The following is a 27,228-nucleotide window of genomic DNA, read 5'->3' as shown; positions in this document are numbered from 1 at the left end:
ACCATGTGCACCCCCATGCACTGGTGCTTTAGCTCTGACCTGCATTGGAGAGTCCTGCAGCAGCTGATGGCAGATTGCAAAATCTAGCCTTGCAGCCCCCTGTCTGAGTGGAAGCTAAATGGGAGAGGAGTGTTCTGAAAGACAAACTCCAGCTGGGACTGACTCGTTAGGAATGACACGCACCAGATTCACCCCTCAACCCAGAAAGCGGCTGTTGGAGAGGAACCTGGCCTGCCTCACGTGGCAAAAGTTGCGTTTTTGTTTTTAGATTTGGAGTCGAGTGTGTGCGAGAGAGACGATGGCTGCCCTTTGAACTTAAATTCCACATAGCATGGACTGTTCTTAAATCCCCAGCCTTATTTTGAGAATCTGTGTCGGTGGCAAACCTGGGTTTTGTGTGAGCCTTCCAAAGCACACAGCTGGGTCTCCTACGGACTTGGCGAGCAAAGCCTTGAGCTGCGTGCTCTTAAGAAAGATGGAAGTGAAATCTGGTGTCTGAGCTGGGAACCTTTGAAGGACGACGAAGCCCAGGACATTCTTTGGGATTTTTTGCTGAGATTAACAGTTCCTTTAATTCGCTGCTTGTTCCCATAGGGACTCCATAGTAACTGTCGTAAGGCCTCTGAAGTTTGTTCAGGCGTTTCTAAGGCTGATTTGGATGGAGGTTTTCTGCCGTGGTAATGATGTGGACGCAATTAGCCTTGATGATGAGTGCTGGATTCACATGACCTGAATGAATGGCAGGGGGGTAGTAACGGATTCGTCTCCTTTGAACAAGTCTGAAAGGAAGAAATACCAAACAGAGTTCTTTATGCTTGGGGACCGTAAGTACATTTTAGTGCCCTCTGGATTTGGTTAGTGTAGCGATATGAAACTGGTACTTAGGAGAGTTCTTCTTTCCCTGTATTGTTGTTGTGTGTAGTGACCCTCAAGTGAGGCAAAGTGTGTGGCTTGTGTTGCAGATAGAATTGACAGATCCAGGGTGGAAAATTCCTGGAGATTTGGGGATGGAGCCAGAGGAGGACAGGGACCTCCGTATGGCCCCGTGCCATGCAGCCCACCCTCCAAAGCATCCATTGTCTCAAGGGGAGCTGTTCTCCGGAGATGAGCTGTAATTCCAGAGGATCCCCAGCTCCTGCCTGGAGGCTGGTACCCCTAGTGGGCGTGAAGACTGGAATTAGGACCAAAGTGAATGGATATGAATTTATTCTCTTTTTTTTCTTTTTTAAATAAATCATTATCTCTAGATGTCTCACTTTTCTCTCTCCTGAAATGGAGGGATGGGCCCAAATGATAGGTTCCCTGGGGAACCAAAGGGCCAATGGCTGTGCCTGACATCACAATGGCTCTGTGAGGTCATCAGGCTGAAAGAGGGTGACCGGCCATGTCAGAGTGGCATTTTGAACCTGGATCCCAGAGCTTTGCCTGAGCAGGCAGAGGCTAATGCTTCCTGCTGTGGCAAAGATGTTTTCCTAGAATGGGTGGGTGAGTAAGAAGCTTGATATCTTTCATGAAAGGCAGGAGAAAACAAGGCTGGCTGGCTTTCTCGGTCCCTTTTCCTAGATGCAGGCTGTTCTCTGTGGCAAGCACTTCTTCAGAGACTAGTGGTCCAACATCAAAGGCTTCCGGGGGAGGGGGGAGGGACACACCAGTGATTTCTGATTGTCGAGGACAATGCAAAGGATCTCCTGCTGGCCTCTTGCCATCCATTTATTGTGCTACGAAGGAAGTGGCGACCCACGTGGTTGGGCACTTTCTTGTGTCTGTGCCAGCTTGGAAGGGACTCTTGAAGTCTGCATCCTACACTGCAAAAACTGTCACACCCCCCCCCCCCCGGGCTTTCAGGAAGTCTTTGCGTAGGTTCTTGCATAAGGTGACCAGATTCTAACATTGGTAAAGCGGGACACCATTGACCGGGGGGGGGGGGAGTTCTTGATTAAAAATTTGGTCTATATGGAGCAACAAAAAGTATCATAGAACACATAGAATGCAAAAATAGCATTGTAATATATATATTTTTAATTTCAACGTAAGTACAATTTGCCAGGTACCCCCAGATGTCCCTCCAAAAGTGGGACAATCTGGTCACCTTATTCTGTTGCATGACAGTCAGAAATGTTTGGCTTCCCTCTTGTTTGCCAGACGGGCTCTTCAAGGACACCCACTCTGTCCAGCAAGAGGGGGACCTGGATTTCAGTGTGGGGATTCCCTTGCTGAAATGGCACAGGTGCCGACTGGACGCTAACATGCATCCACATTATGACGAACCGTTAAATGCAATGTTTCCCATGCGATCTCACCCACACTGCCATGTGTCGATGGAGATGCCTGTTCCTTTGGGCATGCAAACTCACCGGCCATGGGTAGCTACTAACTGTGCGTGGGACTGCAGCTCTCGCTGGATTAGAGCCAAAATCTAGGGCAGACTTTGGTCGTACGCAAGTATACTCTAATCCAGCTACTGATCGGCAGGCCTAATTCCCTCTTGCTATCATTTCTCTGATAGTGCAATGGCTCACCTAGTAAAACTGAATGGTGGTGAGCTTAAGACTTGATAACAGCACGTATTCCTGTGAACCCAATGTCTAATCGAAATGGGGCATTCACAGTCAGAAGACATGATGAGGACCGCTACCTTAGATGGCTTTAAAAGGAGGTCCAAGTTCTTCACAGAGGACTGGTCTGTCTAGGACTGCCCATTAACCATGATAGTTGAGTTGAACCTCCATATGCATGGGCAGTTGATCTCTAAATAGCAAGCACTAGGAGAAATTAGGGAAGACTGTAATCATTTCACAGGCTGGGCAACTAGTGGCCTGCTGTTGGAAACAGAATTCTGGACTGGGGGATGGACTGTGGCTGAGTGATAAAGCATCTACTTGGCATGCAGAAGGTCCTGGGTTCTAATCCCAGCATCTCCAGTTAAAAATCCCTGCCTGAAACTCTGGAGAGGCGCTGCCAGTTCAAGTATACCATGCTGACCTTGATGGATGACCCAATTCAGTATAAGGCACCTTCATGTGTCCATGTGACAGGGTAGGGGGAGCTTGGTCTGGTCTCTTAAGAATATGCTTGTCATATTGCCATTTTTTTTCACTCTCCAAACTCTTTGATGAGAAAATTGTGGCCTTCCTGCAGATGGATCTCCCTGTTAAGCCAACAGGTGCCTTGGGACACTTCAGAAGAGCAATCCGGGCAGGGCACAAAGACACGTAAACATGCGACAAACATGCCTGGGAACAAACCCTGAAAAGATCTGTCAAGCACTGCAGAGCCGACTTTGGGGGGGGGGGGGGGGATATCCACTGTTCCCATAATCCCCTCCCCCGGTCATGTGTCCCAGTGAGATAATGCCCATTGAAGAGGCTGGTGTTTGTTACTCTTTCCTCTTTGGAAGCCGGCCCGTGCAGTGGGAAATCATGCTGGGCTGGGGTCAGGCGAAGAATCCTCCATAGCAACCAGACTGTTCAGAGGTAGAAATGCCAGAGTTGGGCCAGTTAACTAATAATTTCTCTTCTCCGTTATTGGCAACTGGCCACCTGCCCTGTAGGAGACCGTGCCTGAACAAGGGGAGGGACGGAGGGGGGGGGGGAGACCGAGAGCAAAAGGCTGAAGTTTAATCATTGAACCAATCAGGCTGAACGGCTTGGGCAGGGGGACTCTTGCCTCTCGGCTGGGAAAGGGCAGAGCTGAAGAAGGACTCCTTGGTCCTCAGGAGATGAATACGGTCTGGGACGGGAGACGCACGTCGATCTCATCAGCTCGTGACCCAGTGATCTGAGAAGATGTTTGCTGTACACTTGGTGGCTTTTTATTTCACCAAGCTGAAAGAGGACCAGATCAAAAAGGTAAGATTTGAATGGGTTGGCTGGTTTCCAAGTTGGTTTGTCCCACACTGTGTTTTTCTGCAACCCCCTAGAGGTTTGAGGGCGGCTTTGGTGCTCCCTTAACAAAAGCAAGACAAAGTTAATTTGGGTAGTTTAAATTTAATGATAACAAAAAGGTTTTTGGAGTGTCTTTATCTAATGAAAGAAGTCTTTGTGATGATACCATCTTTAATCAATAATGGACTGACAATCGTAACAGTGAATAGACAGCCGTACAAAGACTGAGCTACTAATCCGGGCTATAAACTTGATCCAAGAAATTTTGGAGCCCAGGAATGTAATCTGATTAAAGTCATGTGCCATAGGGTTCCCAGCTCTGGGCTGGGAAATACCTGGAGACTCAGGGGTTGGGTCCAGGAGTGGGTGGGATTTGGGGCAGGAGGTCCCCCAGTGGAATATAATGCTATGGAGCCTGCCCTCCAAAGCAGCCATTTTCTCCAGGGGAGCTGATCTCTGTTGTCTGGAGATGAGCTGTTAAACCAGGGGATCCCCAGGTCCCACCTGGAGACTGGTATCTGTGCAGTAACTGAACTGCCACTTAAGAGATGGGCCAAGGAACTGATTCTAAACTTGTAAAAAGGGATGCATTCCAGCCTGTCATGGAGGAGTAACCCGACAAACTAAAACATTCATAGGGCCACCCTCCATTCACAGTTAAACCCTTCTAAATCTACTAATATCAATGGGCTTTTAAGGGTGTATCTGTTTAGGATTGTACCACTGGTGTCTTAATTCCTCTTGGACTGGAATGTGTGCATGGGGAGGGGAGTTGAGGAGGAAGGGGGAGTGGTTCGTTTCCAACAGATTACTTTTTAGAGCTCTGGCCAACATGTGTTGAATTATATAGGAGGATAACGTTGCCTGTCATTGGGCAAATGGGTGTCAGATCTTTTATTCTGGAACATGCAGGGATAAGACCTGTGGCAATTCTTGATCAGGTTGCCCTCTTGCTTGTCTGCTGGGTCAGATTAGTGGTCCATCTAGTCCAGCAACTTGGCTCACATAGTGGCCAACCTACGGAGGGCCAACCACAGGGCACAGAGGCCAAGGCTTTCCCCTAAAGTTGCCTCTGGCCACTGGGATTCTGTGGTTGACTGCCTCTGAGTGTAGAGGCGCCCTTTAGCCACTAAGGCTAGTAGCCACTGATAAACATATCCTCCTTGAATCCTTCTAATCCCCTTTTAAAAGTCATTTATTCTTGTTGTTATCACTACCCCCTTTGGCAGCAAATTCTATATTTTAATTTCTCTCTGTGTAAAGAATATCCTTTTGTCTGTCCTGAATCTACTGCCCATTAGCTTTATTGGATGCTCTCAAGGTCTAGCATTTTGAGAAAGGATGGAAATGTTCTCTTTGTCAGCTCTCTCCACCACATGCATAATGTTATAAACATGTTATCCTGTAGTCTTCCCTTACGCCTGTTCTCCTTAGCCCATTGCCCTTTACTTTTGAGTCATTACCAGGTTGTCTTAATGGAATGTCCACAGTGAAACCTCTAATCTCTGTGACCGAAGCTGGCTGTTAAGTGAAGCAATTGTATTACTGGGTGTTTTGTGGGAATGAGTCAACTGATTAGTTGAAGGAACTTTTAGGGCCCGATGGAAACTATGTTTGCTTCTCAGCTTAACAAGGGGACAACCTGGATCATTTTTTAAAAAGCTGTGGGTGATTTCCCTCCATTTATTCTTTTATTTTACTTTTATATCCTGTTCTTCCACCAAGAAGCAACATCAATTTACTCCGACTTCTATCATGGCTCATTTTAGTCACCATCTGCTAGCAGGATTGATTTACCTGTGACTTTATCTAAAGAAAGAAGGCGGAGTAAGGATACTGCATAAAACTCAGGGCCTTTAATAAATAATAGACTGATAATAGTCACAGTTAATGGACAAACTGCTACTAACTAGGGATAGTAAATAGAATTATAGAATTGGAAGGGATCTCCTGGGTCATCTAGCCCAGCTCCCTGCAGAATGCAGGGAATTCACAACTACCTGCCCACCCACAGTGACCCCAATTCCATGCCTAGATGATGCCCCCCCCAACCCTCCCTCCAAGAACCCCTGGCCAGTCTGGCCTGGGAGAAATTTGCTTCCTAATCCCAAACTGTCAATGGGCATTTCCCTGGGCGTGCAAGAAAGGGCCACAAGAGCCAAGAACTGATACAGTCCCTTCTGCCCACCCACTATCTGCCTAAGTTCACAGAATCAGCCTTTCTGTCAGATGGCTATCCAGCCTCTGCTTTAAAACTTCCAGAGAAGGAGAACCCACCACCTCCTGAGGAAGCCTGTTCCACTGAGGAACCACTCTGTCAGGATCTTCTTCCAGATGTTTAGCCAAAAGTGCTTTTGAATTAATTTGTAACTTTCCAACCTCAAAAGAGGACATTTTCCTCAGTTTTTTTAAAGGAGCTCCAAAGAGGGTGAACACACAAATAGGGGGGACCTGTCCTCTAAGAAGGCATTGGGTTCCCCTACTTTTAGGGCCTTGCTCTCCTCTGCAGATCTCATTCTGTTATGTCACTTAACTGCATTTCCCAAGGTCCTGGCAGTGACCAAGAGGCTTCCAACTATTGTTATCTGTGTTGACATGGAAGCGCAGTGGATCATTTCTGCTCATTGGTTTTAAAAGGGACCAAGAATGGGCAATATGTCCCAGCCGTGCCTCATGAGTACAGAATGCACCTATTTGTTTAACGTCCTTGTAAACAGAATTCCCTTCCCATCACGTCACTCTTATTACTTGACACCACCACCAGGTGACTGTCCCTAAAATCCACTCTATTTAATCTGTATTTGAAAAGTAAAATTTCTAGATGGTTATAGAAATCATAAAAAAAAACTTTCTCCTCTGACATATGATATCCTGGACACTGACTGGTAAAATGCTCCTCTTTCTAACTATGGCCAAACCCTGCTGCTTATTGAAATGATGCTTTTAAAATCAAGGGTGCAATCAAGTCCCACCCATTTTGACAGCAGAATTAACCATATGTTTCTGTCTCTTGCACCAAAGTCGGCATAACTGAAGTGGGCTTACTTCGGGTAAATTCATTCCTGTTAAATTCAAGATGACCTCTGTCTCTCCAGATCTGAAAATGTTGTCTCTCAGTGGCAGGGAGCAAGCTTTTCATATAGAGGCTTCCAGATCAGAGTATGCTTCTGAGGAGGCTGTGACTCATGTGGTAAAGCACATAAAAGAGGTCCCATGTCTAGATCCTGGCATCTACTGTCAAAAAAACGATCTTGCAGAACTGCTGCTAGGCGAAATATTTCTGTACCTCAGTTTCTAAGGAGCAACAGCCTATGAGAGTAAATATTGAACTAGGACCATTGGCCTGACATGGTACAGCAGGTTGGGAGGCATAACACACCTTGATTGGGTCTATTAGAGTGGGGGTCATCAGCCCCCGGTCCGCGGCCTGGTACCGGGCCGCGAAAGTCTCGTTAATGGGCCGGCGGCGGCCATGCCTGCCTCTCCCCCCCCCCCCCCGCAGCGAGAAGCTCACCAGGCCACAAGTGAAGCGGCCGCCAAAGCAGCCCGGCTAGCTTCTTGCTGCGAGGGGGGGAGGCAGGCGCGGCCGCTGGCATGTCCCCCTGGTGGTGAAAACGTGCATGCGTGGCACCCGGGCCGCCAGCTGTTCCCCACCACCAGAGGCGGTCCTCAACCGTAAAAAAGTTGGGGACCGCTGTATTAGAGAGCATCTTTTTTCTTCTGGTCCTTTCAATGATTACAGGAATTTTTCTTATTTCTTTTTTGTCCGTGCATATATAAAGGCAACCTTTTATACATCTCATATAGTCTAATTATGAGAAAAAACTTCAAATGTTTACGGAGTTGCTTTCCCCATGTGGTATTAAAATTTTGTTTTGGAACTGTGGCATGTATCCAGCCACACTGTTCTGACAGTTCATGGTACTGACAACTTCATGGCACTTCAGAAGAGGGGGCAGCAATTTCTGCCAGTTCTGTAATCGCACTGCAGACCCCCATTTTGTTGGTCTGTTACCCTCTGCTGACCTTCCGCAGAACTAAACTGGGGGGAGGCCTTCAGGGGATCACAGTAAGAGGGGGAAAGAGGGAGAAAAATCCCTCTTTGCAAAATCTGTGAATGGTTGGCTACATCCATGTGTTATGCATAACTCTAAAAATAACTTTTGAGTATTTCAGGCAGAAGCTCTGTTTAACAGAAAGCCTTTTAAAACCCGCATATTGTTTATAAACATTTACTTGTACACACATAGCTTTGCTGAGTGACTGACGGTAAGCTTTTTTGTACAGCAACTTAAAAATAATCTGCAAAGCCAATCAGATCCCTGCTGGGGATGGGGCAGGAATGCACCAGGCCACGCCCACTTTCTAAACAGCTTTTCTCGGCTTTCTTAATTACCATTGAGAACCCCCTGAAACATTCTTCAGGCTTTGAGAAACCCCAGAAGTGGCACGATTGTGCAGAATACGGTTGGGAAGCATGACTGTGTACACTCCCACCCAGGGCCCCTCCCTTCCCCACTCCCTCCAGGCCCATCATTGGCCAGTTCAGGAGGGACGAATAGGTCAGCATAACCATATATGGTCATATCACCCAATAAATGCTTAACAAACTTTAAACATATATCAAACAATTAATCAACTAGCACCCATTCAGGAAACCCAGGGCTGTCAAGAAACCCCAGGGTTTCATAGAACCCTGGTTGAGAAAGCCAGTCCTAAAAACTATTGGCAGGCATTGTAGTGTCCATAGCCACCCTGTTGTGAACCCCTGCTCTATGGAAACACATTTGCATTGAGCTCCCTGCCTTCCCCAAACCCTCCCAGGCACTGCCCCAAAACTCCAGGAATGTTCAAAGCCAGAGATGGCAAGCCTATGAGGTCCCTAGCTACTACAAACGATCCTATGTAGGTGATGAACTGGTATAACTTTTTCACTTTCCTGGGTCAGGTCACTAGACCTGTTTCATAGCGGTACCTGTCGTGTGTCTCTCCAGGTTGATCGGTACCTCTACCACATGCGGCTCTCTGATGAAGTCCTGCTGGATGTGATGAAACGCTTCCAGGCAGAGATGGTGAAGGGCCTGGGAAGAGACACCAACCCCACAGCTACCTTAAAAATGCTGCCAACATTTGTGCGATCAACTCCTGATGGCTCAGGTAAGTGGCCATTTTGGACTTATTCCCATCATCTTATCCTAGGGCAGTGGTCCCCAACCTTTTTAGCACCGGGGATTGGTCAACGCTTGACAATTTTACTGAGGCCTGGGGGGGTAGTCCTTTGCTGAGGGATGTCGCTGCCGCCTGAGCCCCTGCTCCACTTGCTTTCCTGCCGGCGCCCCTGACTTCCCGCTGCCTGCTGGGGGGTGCTGTCAACAGCAGCTGCGCAGTTCCACTCAGAGGGGTAGCCCCAGCCATGGCGGCCTCTGGAGAGCACCAAAATGAGCCGGTGGCAGAGTAGCAAGGCAGCCCCTGAGTGCCAGGATCATTCCCTGCTCTCTGCCATGTTTGTATTTCAGTGAATCAGAGAGGCTCCATTTTGGGTGTGCTGTGTCTTTGCCTGAATGTTCCCATGTAACCAGATTGCTTATGCCTGTAGTTTTCCTTTGATTCCCCCCCCTTCTTTGATCTCTGCATTTTCACACTGCATAGTCTCCCTGCTGTGAAACATTGTTACAGGTGTTCCTGTAAACATCTTATCGGCTAGCCTGGGGCGCCGGCCTGACCAAGGCCATGCTAACTTCAACACCCTGGCAGGAAGCCCGGGATGGCACCTGGGTGAGAGGGTAGCCCCCTCCCTTGGGAATGCTTAGATTTCGTCGGGAGAATTGTATTGATAACTGTCTGCTTTCCTGATATCGAACAGTCTTGACTTCGAATGTTAGTGTTCAGATCTACTCCCAATTAAAGCTTTCTTTCTATAGAAGTTTGTTTGTGAGTTTTGTCTGCGCTTGACACCGAGGCAGCAGCCAGGGAGGAGGACGAGGAGGAGCTGCGGCCCGGTACTGACTGATCCACGGACCAGTACCGGTCCCCAGATCAGGGGTTGGGGACCACTGACCTAGGGTACTTGGTGGGGAACTATGCTGAGATTTCCCAAAAGGCTTATGTTAAGCAGTCAAGGAAGGAGAGAGAGAACTCTGAAGTCTTAAAAGCTATTGAAGCAGTGAAGAAATTTTGTGGTGTGCCTTTTCTCTGGGGTTGTGGCTCTAGTTGTCCAAGAAGTGTCTCTGTAGACAGGCCCTATAGACAGACTCTTGAAGAAATGTCAAGAGATGGGACCATCTCTGCTGCTTAGGTCACTCCAGAAGGGTGACAGAGAGAGCCAAGAATTGAAGTGAACCTTTGACTGTCTTGTACTTTTCCAGAATGTTGGTTATAAAGACCCGTTTGGGGAGCAGCAGCAGTCCCCAAGTGGGACTCTCAAGGCTCACAAGGAATCATGGTGTGGAGCTGTGACCATATTTGTTGTTCACATTACAGAAAAGGGTGATTTCCTGGCTTTAGACCTTGGTGGCTCTAAATTTAGAGTCCTGAAGGTCAAAGTGTCAGAAGATGGGAAGCAAAATGTTCAAATGGAGAGTCAGTTCTACCCAACACCCAAAGAAATCATACATGGGAGTGGAACAGAGGTAAGCAGCACCGCTCACAGAACAATTTGCTCATTGTGTTGGATTTGGTCCTTGATCAGGCCAGCTTTTAGCGCTTTGAATATTGGCAAGCTCCAGATCAAAGGGGTAACACATCAGGACTGCTGTTCAGCAAATGGTTCTGGAAAACAGCCTAGCTTACTAAAAATCATGGTTGCTGTATCTGATGGGCTCCTAGCATTCCGCACACTTTGGATAGTGCAGAATGCGCTTGACACCGAGTGACTTGTAGGAACACTTGTGTCATAAACATTTTTGCAGTTGGATTTTCCTGCGCGAAATCTAATGATTACTATTGACGAGCATGCAGAACTTCTGCTGATCTGGATCAGATGCACAGCTTTCTTTCTCCTGCAGAAAATGTATTGATTGTGAATGTTGAGACTATTCCAAACATTCAGCTCCATTGGAGCTGCCCAGAATATGGGAGCGAAGGCAGAAAACGCAGGACGCTATATAATAGGATTACACAAGTAACTGGCAAATGTTTCTTTTCTGTTTTGCATAGCTGTTTAAATACGTTGCAGAGTGTCTCACCGACTTCATGGAAGCCAAGGACATAAAGCACAAGAAGTTGCCTCTTGGCTTTACCTTTTCTTTTCCTTGTAGGCAGAATAAATTAGAGGAGGTAAGACCAACACGAATCCACAGCAGTACTGGGGGCTTTTCACACAGAGTCAGTCTTCAGCAGAATTATTGTGTGGGGTGCTAGAGCTGTGTTTGAGATCCTAGAAGGATACAGAAGTTATTCCATAAAATCAGTGTAAGTGATTTTGGGTTTTTTTTAATTGATTGCATTTGTATACCACCCTCTCCTAAGGCTCAGGCCAGCTCATATAGAACATAACAGGAACAATACATCAAACATGGTGATTATAATGAATGAAGGTAACACTAATAGTAATAACAATAATAATAAACAGAGGAGATAACATTTTAACAGGGTAAACAGTCTAACAGGCCCATGGCTGGTCAGATCCATTTCATGGGATCAAAAGCGGGAGGTTCGGGGTCCAGTAAATGCTGTTTTGTTGGGCCTGGATTCATGGGCTAGCTGAACTGAAGCCACAGGCTGCAAGTCACAGGGCAAAGTGCTTATCCTCTGAGTAAACTTGCCGGTCTCCAGGTGGTGGCTGGAGATCTCTGGAGTTACAACTGGTTCCAGGTTACAGAGGTCAGTTCCCCTGAACAAAATGGCTGCTTAGGAGGATGGATTTTATGGCTTTATCCCTCTCTGATATCCTCATCTCTCCAAACCCTGCCTTCTTCAGGGTCTACCCCCCCTAGATCTCTAGATATTTCCCAACCCAGAGCTAGCAACTCTACATGTCCTGAGCCAGAAACTATCCACATTCAGCATTCATTAATGTCATACAACTGCTAGCTTGTGCAGGGGCTCATGGGAATTCTAGTCCATGGCCATCTGGAGAGCCACAGTTTGGCCACCCTGGTCCCAGTCTGTGTACTTTTGCCCGTCTCCATCAAACGCCCTGCATGACAATGCTGTGTAAATGCTGATCATTAATAATGGTGACTTTTTTTAAGGGTGTGCTGCTTTCTTGGACAAAACACTTTAAAGTCCGAGGAGTGCACCAGACAGACGTGGTGAGCTCTCTACGCAAAGCCCTCAGGAAACACCAGGCAAGTTTAAAGTTAAAAAACAATCATATAGATTTGGAAGGGGCCATTTCAACATATGCATGTAAAAGCTCAGATGTGCATGCTGGGAGAGAGATGTGCTGAAAGCCCATCTAGAATAGTAGTGAGGATCTAGCAGATGATTTCTCCCCTTCCCAGATTGAAATGTTGTATTTTTAAATGGTTTTCTCATGTTTGACATATGTCATGACTGTATTCAGTTATCATCTCATTATGGCTTGCAAAGTCATATTGGTTCATTGAATGAGCTAATCTGTTCCACTTAATATTTTTGGCAATGGCTAGGAGGAGGAGCTTAAGCGCCACTCATTGCTTAACACTCACTCAGGGCAGCTGTCCCGCCCCTGAGTGCCTCCTCCTCCAACCTGCTTGCCTGTCTGTCCAGCAGCCAGCCAATTGCCTCCCGTCCCCCACTCTACCACCTCCTCGTTCTACTTCCCTCAGAGGTTGCAAATCCCTGCTGTGTGAGAGCTGCCCCTGCCAATGAGTTTGCTTCCCAGGGATCTCCAGCCTGCAGCCTTTCCAAGTCCTGGGGGGAGGGAGACACCATCTGCAGAGCTCTTCCATCCCCCATTGCCCCCAATCTAGCACCTGTTATATTCCTGAGTGCAACATGCTTTGTCCCTAGTTAATTACATAAAGGAATTATGTACATACTAGTAATAAAGGCCGCTGTAATCAAAATACAGCGGGCGCTAGGCAAGGGAGCCTCTGGCAGTTGCGCGCAGCACGGCTGACGGGGGCTCCCTTGGCAGCGGCCTGACGCCTCCCAACGCGTCAGGCCGCCGGCAAGGGAGCAACTCACAGTTGCTCCCTTTTTGCCAGAGCGGGAATCGGTGAGGCCAATCCACTGATTGGCCCCGCCGATGGTCTGTCCAGAGGAAGGGGCCAATCGGCACCCTTCCTCATCCCAGACAGAGCCCGCCCTAACTCCCCCTAAGCCCTTATGGCTTTATTTAGTCCGCAGCGCCCGCGGCACCGCGGGCTGTGTTAAGATGCTAGAAACATAGGTTTGGAAAATCAGTTCATCTTGAAAGTATCTAATTGCTTAGTTGTATTAAAAGTGCAATGTATGTGTGTATATATATATATTTGAGACAATATTATTTGATTCTTTTAAAATTTTACTAATAGCTTTCATTTATCCCCTTAGGACATTGATGTGGATGTCCTTGCCTTGGTAAATGACACGGTGGGAACAATGATGACCTGTGGATATGATGATCAACGGTGTGAAGTTGGTGTCATTATTGGTAATTGTGTAACGTCTCAAAAGAAGCAGGGCTAACTTAGCTCAAGCTGGTGTTTGATACCTGAAAGGCATGGAAATGGATCCTGGATTCCGTGAAAGATAGAGGCTAAGAAAATGTTCTCTCTCTATGTCTCTCTGTCTCTCTCTCATTGTTTTGAAATGAGGTTATAACAGCCTTTTTCTCTCCTTCCCCCTTCTTCTCATCCCCATCTGATGGGTTCAGGAACTGGCACAAATGCTTGCTACATGGAGGAGATGAGCAATATTGACCTTGTGGAAGGTGATGAAGGGCGGATGTGCATCAACACAGAATGGGGAGCTTTTGGAGATGACGGCTCATTAGAAGGCATTCGGACCGAGTTTGACAGAGAGATTGACTTGGGTTCTATTAATCCTGGGAAACAACTGTAAGTTTAGTCTTGGTACTGGCGTAAGTCTTCTTTCTAATAATGTAGCTGGTAGACATGGCTTCCTTTGGACACCTTCACATTATGTGACTCCAACTTTTGTTCAACTGCAGATTTGAGAAGATGATCAGTGGATTGTACTTAGGAGAACTTGTCAGGCTTATCCTTCTGAAAATGGCAAGAGAAAAATTACTTTTCAATGGGAAGTTATCAACGGATCTCTGCACTAAAGGCAAGATCGAGACAAGGCATGTTGCTGCCATGGAAAAGTAAGACACCTTAAGATTGCTTCACACAAATGGAGCTAGTTCAGTTCTGATGTGGCCTGTATGAACACCAAGCTCAGTTGTTGGGCTGATTGGTTCTGTCTTCAGCTTTAGCAGACTGGTGTGGCAGCCTGGCAGAGATCAAGTCAGAGGGACATGTAGAAGCCAGAGGTGGAAATGATGCCATTTTGGCAGGGCCTTTTCAGTGACAACCCCATGATTACTGCTGCTGCTCAACCTTTTAGGCTCCTAGCTTGTGTATATACGCTGGGTTACTTTGTTCCCTCTTTTGTTGTTTCAGAGGGGCAGAATACAAACATTATGATTATGATTATGATTGATTATTATTAACTAGTAAAAAAGCCCATTGTATAAAGGATACAATGGGCGCTAGGAGGCGGGGGCCAGAGCGAGGGACAGAAGGCGACCTTAAAGAGGAGGCGGGCGGCGGCTCCTCGGTGGCTCCTCAGCGGGTTGGGCTCCTCGGCGCGCTGGGCTGCGGCGGCTCCTCAGCGGCAGCTCCACGGTTCCTGAAGGCTGCTCGTCGTCGTGGCTCCTTCTCGGCGGGGCGTGGTGCTGGCAGGCGAGTTGCTGCCGCGGCAGAGCGAGGCCTCGGCGGCGCAGCAAAGGTCCCTCCGACAATCGCGGGCTGGGCACGGCCGTTTGCTGGGCGGGCGGCGCCGGCAATCGCGGCGCCGCTTCCTTGAGTAATGGCGGCTCTTCCGGTGCCCCCAATCACGGCACCGGCGTCGATCGCGTTGCCGCTGCTGCCGGTGCCCGCAGGTCAGCTGGGTTGTGCGAGTCGCCGTCGTTATTTCTGTGGCGGCGGCCTGATGCGGTGAGAGGCGCTTCGCGCCTCTCGCAGCGTCAGGCCGCCGGGCAGGGAGCCCCTGGCAGCCGCGCTCCGCGTGACTGTCGGTGGCTCCCTCGGGCGGCGGCCTGATGCGGCGAGAGGCGCAAAGCGCCTCTCACCGCGTCAGGCCGGGAGCAACTGGCAGGGGTTTCCTCGGGCGGTGGCCTGACGCAGCGAGAGGCGCTTCGCGCTTCTCGCCGCGTCAGGCCGCCGGGCAGGGAGCCCCCGGCAGCCGCGCTCTGCGCGACTGTCGGGGGCTCCCTCGGGCGGCGGCCTGACGCGGCGAGAGGCGCGAAGTGCCTCTCACCGCATCAGGCCGGGAGCAACTGGCAGGGGTTTCCTCGGGCGGTGGCCTGGGAGCAACTGCGAGCCGCACTGTGCACGGCTCGCAGTTGCTGGGAATCAGAGGGACCAAGCGAAGCGCCTGCCAATTGGTCCCTCCGATTGTCTGTCATGAGGAAGGGTCCAATCCGGACCCTTCCTCATCCCAGACACATCCCGCCCCAGGAGGGCTTACTGTTTTATTTAGTCCGTGGCGCCCGCGGCGCCACGGGCGGTGTACAGATTGGAAGATGCCTTGAGCTCCATTTGGAAGAAAGGCAGCTAATAAATATTTTAAATAAATAAAACTTAAGAGGGCAAAATGAAGAGCAATCCACGTGGTCCATACCATTATTGACTGGGGTGGCCAAACTGTGGCTCTCCAGATGTCCATAGACTACAATTACTATGAGCCCCAGCCAGCATCCTGCATGGCAATTGTAGTCCATGAACATCAGGAGAGCTACCATTTGGCCACCCCTGATTTGGTGATGATGTTAGCCAGTCAGTTGAATCAGACTCTTGGCGATCCTGTGGCTCAACTGTGACCACAAACAATTTTCAATCTTGCACCACTTCTTTTAGTTCTATAATGATCCCTGATATATTCAAGCCTCTGTAGACTACCTCTCCTGTTCGGAAACAAAATACTATAGGGGAGCATTCACAGTAGCAAGATGCTCTGTGTTGCCTTCTGCCATGCTGGTGGGCCGCTTCAAGAAAATCCCAGTAGCTGAAAGACTCTGCCCCTGTAATTCCAGGGAGATAGAGTCAATCAAGCACAGCCTCTTAAGGTTCCCTACCTTCAACTCTGCAAAAAATAAATCCATCCTCCCATTACTCAGGGATTCCTCCATTAGCTCTAACAAAGGAAAAGTTAGATTTCTCCTGTGGAATAGTAAGGTCCATATTATTAAGCAGATTGCCAAATTTTGCACTCATGTGCTTAGCACACAGGAAGGACAACTCAAGCTCAATTAAAGGTGTTTTAGAGGAATTTTATTATGCAATTAATGTACCTATTAATCATGCAATTGTAAATATTTTTAAATTTTGTATCGGTTCCCAGTGTTTTCTGGTGTTTTATCTGGCTGTAGTGCTGTATTAAATTTGATTTGATTTGACCCCTGATTTAGGATCAGGTTTCAGGAATGGTAGTTTCTCTGGCCTACTCATTGGTCCTATACAAAAAGCGCTGAACATTATCCTTCCACCTCTGAAAGGTCTTCTCCTTTAACCATGTCTCTGGTTCTCTTGGCTTAGATATAAAGAAGGCCTAAACAATACAAAAGAGATTCTGACTGAACTGGGCCTGACCCCGTCTGAAGAAGACTGTGTTGCCGTACAGCACGTCTGCACCATCGTTTCGTTCCGTTCGGCCAACCTTTGTGCCGCAGCCTTGGCGGCCATCCTGACGCGACTTCGTGAAAATAAAAAACTGATTCGGCTCCGTACAACCGTTGGCATGGATGGAACGCTATACAAGACACACCCTCAGTAAGCTGAAAATGCAGTGGGCGAAGCAGGATTCTCCCCTCCCCCAGAGGGAGAAAGGACTGATCAGATCAGATCAGAATACCTTTGTTGGCCTAATTACTAGATTCAATAGTAAAACAGTGGAATATACATATAGAGATAACAATACACAGAGTACCAGCTTTTTAATCAGCTACAACTCTAAATTATTTGGTCACTACATGATTCATACACAAAAATTATTCTCTGGAAACTTCTAACAGAAACTTCACTATCCCCACAATATGGGTTGAATTAATTCAATGCACTACAAATGTTGTGCACCAGGGGCCCAATCCAGACTCAACTTGGATTGAAATCATGGCATGGAGGGGAGAAGCCTTCCCCCCCCCCCACAGATCATTTTCCCAAGCCAAAATGACGGGAGGGATGCTTTCCCCCCACCCCCATTTGTGAGGTGTTGCATGCTGTATTCAGTGCTTGTGCAACCCTAAAGGGCTGTTATGGCTGAGAAAAATGGTATAAGGAGGCCATTGGGGGATATTGGGGCCTCTTGCTCCCCCTGCCCCCACAGGGCATGGTACTGATTCAGATCAGGGCCTGTGGAGCTCAGAGAAATAAGTTCCCTGCAACTGCAGTGTGGAAAGCAAGTTGGATTTGTGAAGATGTTGTGTTTGGATGTAAACAGATTTTTATTCTGATCCTGTCAAAGGTTCTTACAGTGTATTTGTGTATAACTGCTGGAAGTCAACAGGCTTAGATGGTTCAGACTTTTTAAAAAAATTGCTCCTTTCATCGAACAACTCACCCTGTTTGTAGAATCTGGAATGGGCTATGATGTAGAGCAACTGTACACAATGCCTCATTAATTTAAAGCCATCTAAAACAGGCTTTCTCAACCAGGGTTTCATGAAATACTAGGGTTTCTTGATGGCCCTGGAATGGTTTCCCAAATGAGTGGGAGTTAATTAATTTTTAATATATTTTTTAAATGTGTTAAATGTTTATTGGTCATGTCGATAACCCCTTTCCCAATATGGCCAGTGATGGGCCTGGAAGGCGTGGAGAGTGAAGGGACCCTGGGTGGTCATATGCTTGATGGAGTTGGTGTGTCAAAGGCATCGGGAAAACATGTTCCCCTTCCCCTACTGCAAGGTGATGGAAGCAAAGCGTGAAATGTCATGTAGCAGTGTATTTGTATTTGAAATGGGACGATCGATGCACATGGTATTTGCAAGGATTTAACATTCTTCATCTTTTTCTTTAGGTATGCTAAGCGTCTTCATAAAGTAGTCAGAAGGCTAGTCCCCAACTGCGATGTTCGGTTTCTGCTCTCTGAGAGCGGCAGCGGGAAAGGGGCCGCCATGGTAACCGCCGTGGCCTACAGGTTGTTGTCGCAGCGCAAGCGGATCGATGAGATCTTGGCCTACTTCAGGCTAACCAAAGAGGACCTCATAGAAGTGAAAAACAAAATGAGGACAGAGCTGGAGCGTGGCCTGAAGAAAGAGACACAGCCGACAGCGACGGTGAAAATGCTGCCGACATTTGTCTGCGGCACCCCGGATGGAACGGGTAGGAAGCCGTAAAAGCCTGCGAAGTTCTGCTTCTGTGGCTGGATACCTTCGTGTGGGCCCTTGTACAGCCATAGGAAAAACTTGGCAGAGTTTTCCAGAGAGGTTTAATCATTTTAACCCCTTCTGGAGTGAGCAGTCACAGTCTTGCCTGCACACATCCAGACCCTGATGGAGTTGTCGGAATTCCTCAGGGCCTGCAAAATGGCGTTCTTTCACCAGGCCTATAGTTGAGGCTGGGGAGAGTTAGGAGAAGGGCCTCCCTCCCTTCTCTTGTCCCCTAGTTCGACCTCCTCCCCCTACTGTAGGCTCCCCCCACCCACCAACTGCCATCAATATAACTGAAATATAAGTAAGTCATCCAAACAAAATGGCAGTGTTGGGGAAGTAGGAACATTTTTTAGTGATGATACATTTTAAATAATTTTTACTGTACTTGTATTTTACTCATTGTTGGTTTAAAATGTGAATTACCCTAACCCCACTAGCAGGGAGGGTGCAGTCAATAAATTGAATTATAATAATATATCATGTATGAAGAAGTGCCAATCTCCTGGTAGAACCTGGGAATCCCCTGGGATCCAAGCTCATCTACAGAGATCAGTTCCCCTGGAGAAAATGGCTGCTTTGGAGGGTGGGCTCTCTGGCATTGTACCCCACTGAGGTCCCTGCCCTCCCCAGGCTACACCCCCAAATCTCCAGAAGTTTCCCAACCCAGGATTTCACATTCATCACCTGCCAGTGGCCAGGAAGGATCTGCAACCCTTGCTGTATTTCTTTCCCCTTTACTTCCTGATATGTATTTTTCTAGACCTTAATTATGATAATTGTGAGATAACATAAAATGGGAATCTCATCATAAATCACTAGAATCATGTTTGATTTTTCAGACATGCTACAAGGTAATTCTGCTTTCGGTGGAATGGATCTTTCAGGTTTCCCTTTTAAGAAACTCGTGGCATGTGGAATTTTTTTTAAATAAAGCATTATAAAAACCATGCTGTAAGGAATTTTGTTAACCTATTGTAGTTAAGAAAAACAAGAAGACTCATAATGAAATATCAATGGATTTTCTGTTGCAGAAAAAGGAAAATTCCTTGCCCTTGATCTTGGGGGAACAAATTTCAGAGTTTTGCTCGTGAAAATCAGAAGAAGCAAATCGGTCCGAATGTACAATAAAATCTTTGCCATTCCTTTGGAAATTATGCAAGGAACAGGGGAAGAGGTAAATTAAAATAGCTAATGCTTTCTTTCTATTTTCTTGGTCCACAGTTCCATGGAAAATATTGGTCTTAAATATTGTTTCTCTTCCTCCTCCCCTGCAGCTGTTTGATCACATTGTTCAGTGCATCGCAGAGTTTTTGGAGTATATGGGCATTAAAGGTGCACGACTCCCTCTTGGCTTCACATTTTCTTTCCCTTGCAGGCAAGCGAGCATTGATAAGGTAAGCCGTAGAATGCAAGTTTTTGCCCTTTTTTAAATGTGGGCTTTCTCTTATAAAGAGCATAAGAGCTGCAGTGCAAAGATCTGTAATGTTTGTTGTTGCCTTCGACCCTGCTGTGGACTCCCTTGATCAGATTTTGGAAAACAGCGCTGTCATTTGTTTTCTTAGAAAATGGAGAAAATTGGTCTTGTGTTAGATCAAGAATGTCAAGCTCTTGAGTCTAGATTGATTTCCTCTGATGAAGATGCACATTTACCTGCATTACTGATGCACTCAGCATACACATAATGCAGGTTTATTAAACGCATGCTTAATAGGAGAGAGAATCCCAACTAGACTTGACTCGTATGTTATTACTGTGTTGATGCTCCCACTGAAAAACCACTTGGATGTTGTCAGGACTCCACATCTTGGTAATAACTTATGCAAGGATGTTGCAGGATTGCAGGACTGCTTTTCCTGGTAGCATGGTGCTGTTGTCAGGGCTGCTGGTGTGAGAAGTAATCATAAACTCAGGCAGTGTAGACAATTAAGCACAGGAATTCCCCCCAGGGGTCTGAGGACCTTCAGGGGACTGCGGGAGCTCTGAAGGGGGTCCATGGCTTTTCCCTTCCTGCCTTAATGCAGTGGTCCCCAACCTTTTTATCACCAGGGACTGGTCAACACTTGACAATTTTACTGAGGCCCGGGAGAAGGTAGTCTTTTGCCAAGAGACATCCCCGCCGCCTGAGCCACCGGTCCACTTGCTTTCCTGTTCTGTTCTGGGAATAACCTTTAAGTATCTAACTTAACTGTACATTTGTAAGACCTTGAAGTCAGCTGTTGTTTAAAATGTGATTTGGTTTGAGAAGTTCCACCTACTTGATCTCATATTGATAAGTCTCGTCCATCGGTTGTTTTTACTCTTGCCCTTTCTAGGGAGCTCTCATTGGCTGGACAAAGGGTTTTAAGGCCACAGACTGCGAAGGAGAAGATGTTGTTGATATGCTCAGAGAAGCAATTAAACGCCGAAATGTACGTTTTGTAGAACTGCCATTATCTAAAGTTTGGTCATCCAAACATGCTTCTGTGTTGGTGACAGAAGGCTTTCCAAAGACTGACTCAAATTTCCTCATAATTAAGAACTCAAGTTGGTGATAACTGATGTAACATTTCCAAAATGTCACACTGTACACTGCCCCGCAGACACCCCAGCCCCCCCAGATAGGAGATTGGAGCATTGGGATAGAATTTTCACGATTAATTATTATTATTTTTTTATATTCTGATTTTTTTTATATTCTAATTTTAACACTATTGTAGAAATATATGTTGTATGACATCCCGAGTCTGGATGAAGTGATGGGTGGTTAATAAATGGAATAATAAATAAATCAATATAAATATACAAATCAGTTGTGGCACTCAGTGTATTTCGGATATTCTAGCCCTCAGTATGAAACAGATTGTCGCATCACTGGTCTTACGGCATCTTTCTCACTTCAGGCATGTTCACCAAATGAGTTTTTTGTTGCAGGAATTTGATCTGGATATTGTGGCCATTGTGAATGACACCGTGGGGACCATGATGACTTGTGGTTATGAAGACCCAAACTGTGAAATTGGCCTCATTGCAGGTAAAAAATTATGCCACATCACCTATTGTTGTGGGCAGGTTTTCCAATGTGTGATGTTGCACACTACCTTATACGATACATTCTGTACTCCAAACTATTAACATGAAACAAAACATGACCTATAATCCAAAATACAACAAATGCTTAAAGTTTGAACCCAGTGGCACCTGGAGGACCAACAAAGTTTAATTCAAGATATAAGCTTTCATGTCCAAGTACAGTTCTTCTTATATCTGAAGACATTTGCTTGGACACAAAAGCATATGCCTTTAATTAACTGTTGTTAGTCTTAAAGGTGCTATTGGACTCCAATTCTGTTCTGCTGCTTCGGACTACCAGGGCTACCCACCTGAAATCTAACAAATGATCAAGCCCATATGTAGAAGATACTGACACTTTCCACAGAAAATGCTCAAAATAGGGTTGCCAGTCCCTGTCTCCACCCCCCCCCCCCACCAATGGGGGTTAAGAAGTAGGATTGCTAGATCCAAGTTGGAAACTCCTGGAGATTTGGGGATGGAGTCTGGGGAAGATGGAAACCTCAGCAGAGTACAAAGCCATTGAGATCACTCATCAGAACATCCATTTTTGCCAGGACAACTGGTCTCTTTAGTCTGCAGATGAGCTGTAATTCCAAGGGATCCCCAGGTCCCACCTGGAAGCTAGCACCCTGATTTGCCTTTGTTATTTTTCTTTACTAGTTAGCTGCTCTATTAGTCAACTGTCCCCAATTCCTGAGTTCTTCCAGAAAACCTTTAGTTTCCAGGAAACATTTCATAATTTTCCAGTTGTCCTGCTTTTCCTCTTTCTGTCTCTACTGCTTTCTCCATGGAAGTCAGATAAAAACACACAAGACTTTCGTTTCCTCCCAGGGACAGGCAGTAACGTGTGCTACATGGAAGACATGAAGAATATAGAAGTTGTCCAAGGAGATCAAGGCAGGATGTGCATCAATACAGAGTGGGGAGGATTTGGGGACAACGGCTGCATTAATACTATCAGGACCAAATATGATAAAGAAGTGGATGAAGGTTCATTAAACCCTGGAAAACAGAGGTAAAACAGGTGTTTTTGTAACATCTGCAAATGAGTGAATTGTTTGTGATGCATCTTAAAAACATAAAAGAGTGTATGCTTTGGTCAACTGATTAATCCGGAGATGCAGCCAGATAATTGGATAGGAAAGGAAGGCTTTTGATGTATATTGTATCTGCGCAGGCGTACATTCATGGTTGACTCAGACAATGGATCCACAGTTTAAGGCAGTTCCTGATGGTTATAAGGGCAGAACTATAGATTACGGTTGGAGGCCATGTCTTCAAATGTAGTGCCAAACTCACGTCAAGTGAGAGGTGGAAGATTTCAAGGGGAGATCTGGTGAGCAAGAGGTTGAGTGTTGAACTCTTTCTTCCAACTCTTTCATCCAACTTTCCACCCACAGCTCCTCTCGGTCATTTCCAGTTGGGGGCTGATAAGATGTAGGCTTCCAACTTCCCAATGGGGCCTAGAGTCCTGCCAGAATTACAACAGATCTCCTGACTACAGGCATCAGTTCACCTGAGGAAAATGGCAGCTTGAGAGGGCAGAATTCCAGGTGAAATTCCACTGCAAATCCCCCCATCTGCAAGCTCTGTCTATGGGACTTTCCCAGGCCAGAGTTAGCAATGCTAAGATGGGATGTGGAAAAAAGTGGAGGGGCGTGAATGTTATGTGGGAAAGTGGCCATCAGTGTTGAAGCCTTTTCCCCTCATGCTGTGATTATGATGACGATGTACTTACAACCCCCACCCTTTCTCTTCAGACTTGGGGCAGGGGACATCATATGAAAAACATACATGGTAATAAAACATGAACAGATACAATAAATCATTAAAAGTCTAAAAACCAATTCCATTCTTAATGCCTATTCTAACCTTCAATGGCAAGGACAGAAAGAGGGGGAGAGGAGTCTTGTCAGCCCCAAATGATGCGTAGTTTGGTCTTGATATGGAGGTCAGCTCTATTCAATGATGTCAAATGCTTTAGCCATAGGCCTGGTGGGACAGCTCTGTTTTGCAAGCCCTGCCGAACCATTCAAGGTCTTGCAGGGGCTCCGATCTCCTTTGGGAGAGCGTTCCCATCAGGCCGGGGCCAGGGCACCTGGATGAGGCCAGTCTGATCTCCTTGGGGCCAGCGACCTTAAGCAAATCTTCTTGGCTTGAGCTTAATGCAGGAGTGGCAGTCTTTTCAAGTCATTTCCCCTTAGATGGGCTGACTTCCAATTTTGGAGGCTGGCAGAGGTGGCCATGGCATCAGAAGAAAAGTTCAGTGATTCCTTGCCAGCTGCTTTTCCCCTGGAAAGCTCCCCTACCATTCTTGACAGATGTTTTGGGGCAAGCCACATTTGCAGGCCAAGGTTGGCCACTGTTACATGTTGTTACACCCCAGGACCCCTTTCAGATCTTCAAGAAGAATGTGTGGGCCAATCCAAACCCGATGAGTGCCCCATTTGACAGCATGCGTGTTGTATTATTAACAGTGTTTTATCTTTTGTGTAAAAGGTACGAGAAGATGACCAGCGGGATGTACTTGGGTGAAATAGTGAGGCAGATTTTGATTGACTTGACGAAGCAAGGCCTTCTCTTCCGGGGTCAGATTTCAGAAACGCTGAGAAGCAGAGGAATATTTGAAACCAAATTCCTCTCTCAGATTGAAAGGTAAAACTGCTTGTTATTCTAGTTGGAAATTGTGTGTGTCCCACTTTCTACTGTAGAAACCTCTAAAGTGTTTCTGTGCAGCAGCTAGGGTTGCCACCTCTGGGCTGGAAAATTTCTGGAGATTTGAGGGAGCGAAAGGACCTGAGCAGGTATGGTACCTGAGAGTCCTCCATCCAAAGCAGCAGTGCTTCCATCAGCCCATATGAGCCTGTCTGTCCCTGAAGATCAGTCTCTGCTGCCCTTTCTGCATGACTCTGCCTTTAACAAGGTATAGATAAAGGGATAACAATAATATTTTATTTATAGCCTTCCCATCCCTGGAGGCTCAGTGCGGGTAACAACATGTATAATAACAATAATACAATAATTATAAAGATCATAACATTATTAAGATCATACACTAGCTCATTTCAAAGTTGTCCTCTCATTTATCCTCTGGTGGGTTTGGCAATGTAGGCATAAACTTGTAGTATGTTATAGTCAGTAATTTAGCTGATGTTTTGAGCAGCATGGCTAGAATTTCATTAGTGTTCCTGGCCTCAACAGTAGCCTGGCAGAAGAACTCAGTTTTGCAGGACCTGTGGAACAGTCCTAAGCCTGCAGGTAGAGTGTTCCACCAGGTCAGAGCTGAAAAGGCTCTAGCCCTGGTTGAGGTAAGTTTGTGGAGCAGAATTTCCCCAGTTGTTTTAACTCCCGTGTCAGAAAATTAATATAACCCACCGTTAATTAATACCCCCCACCCAGGGTGGCACTCAGGATGGAGCAGAGTGACTGGCCGGTTGAATCTAGTGGCATTTCAGCATTATAGAGTGGCTCTAAGGTGAGCCTCTTGTGGCGCAGAGTGGTAAGGCAGCCGTCTGAAAGCTCTGCCCATGAGGTTGGGAGTTCAATCCCAGCAGCCGGCTCAAGGTTGACTCAGCCTTCCATCCTTCCGAGGTCGGTAAAATGAGTACCCAGCTTGCTGGGGGGTAAACGGTAATGACTGGGGAAGGCACTGGCAAACCACCCCGTATTGAGTCTGCCATGAAAACGCTGGAGGGCGTCACCCCAAGGGTCAGACATGACTCGGTGCTTGCACAGGGGATACCTTTACCTTTACCTTTACCTTTAAGGTGATGCACCAGAGAGGAATGGGATTGCAACAGTAATACATTCTAGGACCTGCATAAATGGTGCGCCGCTTGGTACCGCGGTGCAGATATGCTTTATTTTGCTTGCTAGAGAAAAGGCTCCACGTGCCACTGGAGGGCCTGTCTTCTGACCACTGAAAACCATGAAGTAGAAGAGAAGTTTTTTGGGTTAGTTCAGGGCTACCAGCTGCTACTTCTGCAAAAATCTACATGAAGGTCTGTTTTGTGTTTGGTTGACAGTGACCGGCTTGCTTTGCTCCAAGTGAGGAAAATCCTGCAGCAGCTTGGTCTCGACAGCACCTGTGATGACAGCATCATTGTCAAGGAGGTGTGTGGCCGCATTTCAAAGAGAGCAGCTCAGCTCTGTGGAGCCGGACTGGCGGCTGTTGTCGAGAAGATACGCGAGAACAGAAACCTGGAGCACCTAAAAACCACCGTAGGCGTGGATGGCACCTTATACAAACTACATCCACAGTGAGGAATTTCCTCTTCCCCCTTCCCCCTCTTGTAGTCTGTGGGGAGGCAGATATTACATAGATACTAGGCCTAGCTGCACCCTTCTTCTTGACTGCCACAGACAGGGATCCCACAGGCGATGCCAAGTGGGTCTCCCTCCCCTTAGTCCTTGCAGTACACAAGCTCTCCTTCCGTACACATTCACCCCTTGTCATTGCTGGCATTCTGCTAGTTTTGCTGATCTGTATGTGCATTGCAACCTTTGCTTCTTTGTTGTCTTAGTTTTTCGAGGGTCCTGCAAGAAACTGTGAGACAGCTGGCGCCCCACTGCGATGTGACTTTCCTGCTTTCAGAAGATGGGAGTGGAAAGGGAGCTGCCCTGATCACTGCGGTTGCAAAGAGAATGCATGGCATCGCCGAGAACTGAGCTGCTCGTGCCTTGCATGTGCGCCAGATCTGCAGGGAAGCCTTATGAACCCACTGGGGCGGACATCCACAAGCGGTAGTCACTTCTGTTACTAGACCGTGGCTGGCTGAGGAAGCAGAATGACTGTCAAATCCCATATTAGGTATTTGGCTAGATATGTACATAGAATGCCTGTGAGGAGCCGGACGTTTTGAGAGGATCATATCCAGGATATTTCAATTCTATGCCTAATGCAGGACAGACTGATTGTGTAAACTAATCCGGTCACCAAATTAGTTTTTTTCTAAATGTATTTATGTGATCTGCTTTGGCTCTCTTCTATTTTCTGATTCACTTAGGGTTGCCAGCTCTGGGTTGGGAAATACCTGGATATTTTGGGGGTGGATCTGGAGGAGGGGAGGGTTTAGGAAGGGGAGGGACTTCAGAGAACTAGTGTGGTGTTGTGGTTAAGGGTGGTGGACACTAATCTGGAGACCTGGGTTTTATTCCCTGCTCCTCCACATGCAGCTAGCTGGGTAACCTTGGGATAGTTCTCTTAGAACTGTTCTCACAGAGCAGTTTTCTTAGAGCTCCCTCAGCCCCACCTACCTCATAGGGTGTCTGTTGTAGGGAGAGAAAGGGAAAGGTATTTGTAACCCACTTTGGAATCCTTTGGGTAGTGAAAGGCAGAGTTTTAAAAACGTCTTTTCTTCTTCTTCCGTGGGGCACAAAGCCGTACGTAGAGTCCATCCTCCAGAGCAGCCACTTTCTCCAGGTGATCTATGTTGCATAGAGATCAGTTGTAATAATGGGAGATCTCCAGCCACCATCAGGGGATTGGCATCCCTATTAATTCAGTACTGTTTCTGTGCATTTTTATATGCCTTTTTTTACAACGCAAGTCATAACTTTGCTGGATAAAGTAAGTACTCTGTCCCTGTCTAGGTCGCAACTGATCCTTTTGATATGTTTGTTTCATTGTATGTTTGTGGGAGGTTCCCCCCCATGGAGTGGACTCTGTTGTAGCAGGAAACAAATTTAATCAGGATGAAATAATACTTCACACTTGGTCATTCTCTCATGAAAAGGAAATGGTGTCCTGTGTTGATATATTCTGTGAATAAAGGATATCGGGTTGGAAAA

General features: G+C 46.8%; 1 protein-coding gene across 3 annotated transcripts; it reads left to right on the top strand.

Annotated features, from left to right (window-relative positions):
• The first annotated feature begins 706 nt into the window (after nucleotides 1–706).
• Nucleotides 707–27,228, top strand: LOC143843851 (hexokinase HKDC1-like). 3 transcript variants are annotated; one of them, XM_077350549.1, is made up of 19 exons: nucleotides 707–824; nucleotides 3,637–3,848; nucleotides 8,879–9,041; nucleotides 10,365–10,513; nucleotides 11,040–11,159; nucleotides 12,077–12,172; nucleotides 13,344–13,443; nucleotides 13,666–13,849; nucleotides 13,963–14,118; nucleotides 16,553–16,786; nucleotides 18,033–18,337; nucleotides 19,419–19,561; nucleotides 19,662–19,781; nucleotides 20,700–20,795; nucleotides 21,298–21,397; nucleotides 22,270–22,453; nucleotides 23,938–24,093; nucleotides 25,464–25,697; nucleotides 25,962–27,228. In XM_077350549.1, the coding sequence occupies exons 2-19, from the start codon at nucleotides 3,786–3,788 to the stop codon at nucleotides 26,104–26,106; spliced, it is 2,748 nt and encodes a 915-aa protein (XP_077206664.1). In that variant the 5' UTR covers nucleotides 707–824; nucleotides 3,637–3,785; the 3' UTR covers nucleotides 26,107–27,228. The 3 variants fall into 3 exon arrangements, with proteins under 3 accessions (XP_077206664.1, XP_077206663.1, XP_077206662.1); XM_077350548.1 differs by lacking the exon at nucleotides 707–824 and adding an exon at nucleotides 1,392–1,485; XM_077350547.1 differs by lacking the exon at nucleotides 707–824 and adding an exon at nucleotides 3,387–3,473.

This window comes from Paroedura picta, chromosome 8 (genome assembly GCF_049243985.1).
Source record: "Paroedura picta isolate Pp20150507F chromosome 8, Ppicta_v3.0, whole genome shotgun sequence".
In the NCBI taxonomy this organism is placed as follows: domain Eukaryota; kingdom Metazoa; phylum Chordata; class Lepidosauria; order Squamata; family Gekkonidae; genus Paroedura; species Paroedura picta.
The sequence above is the reverse complement of the archived record's forward strand: the minus strand, read 5'-3'. Positions and strand labels throughout refer to the sequence as shown.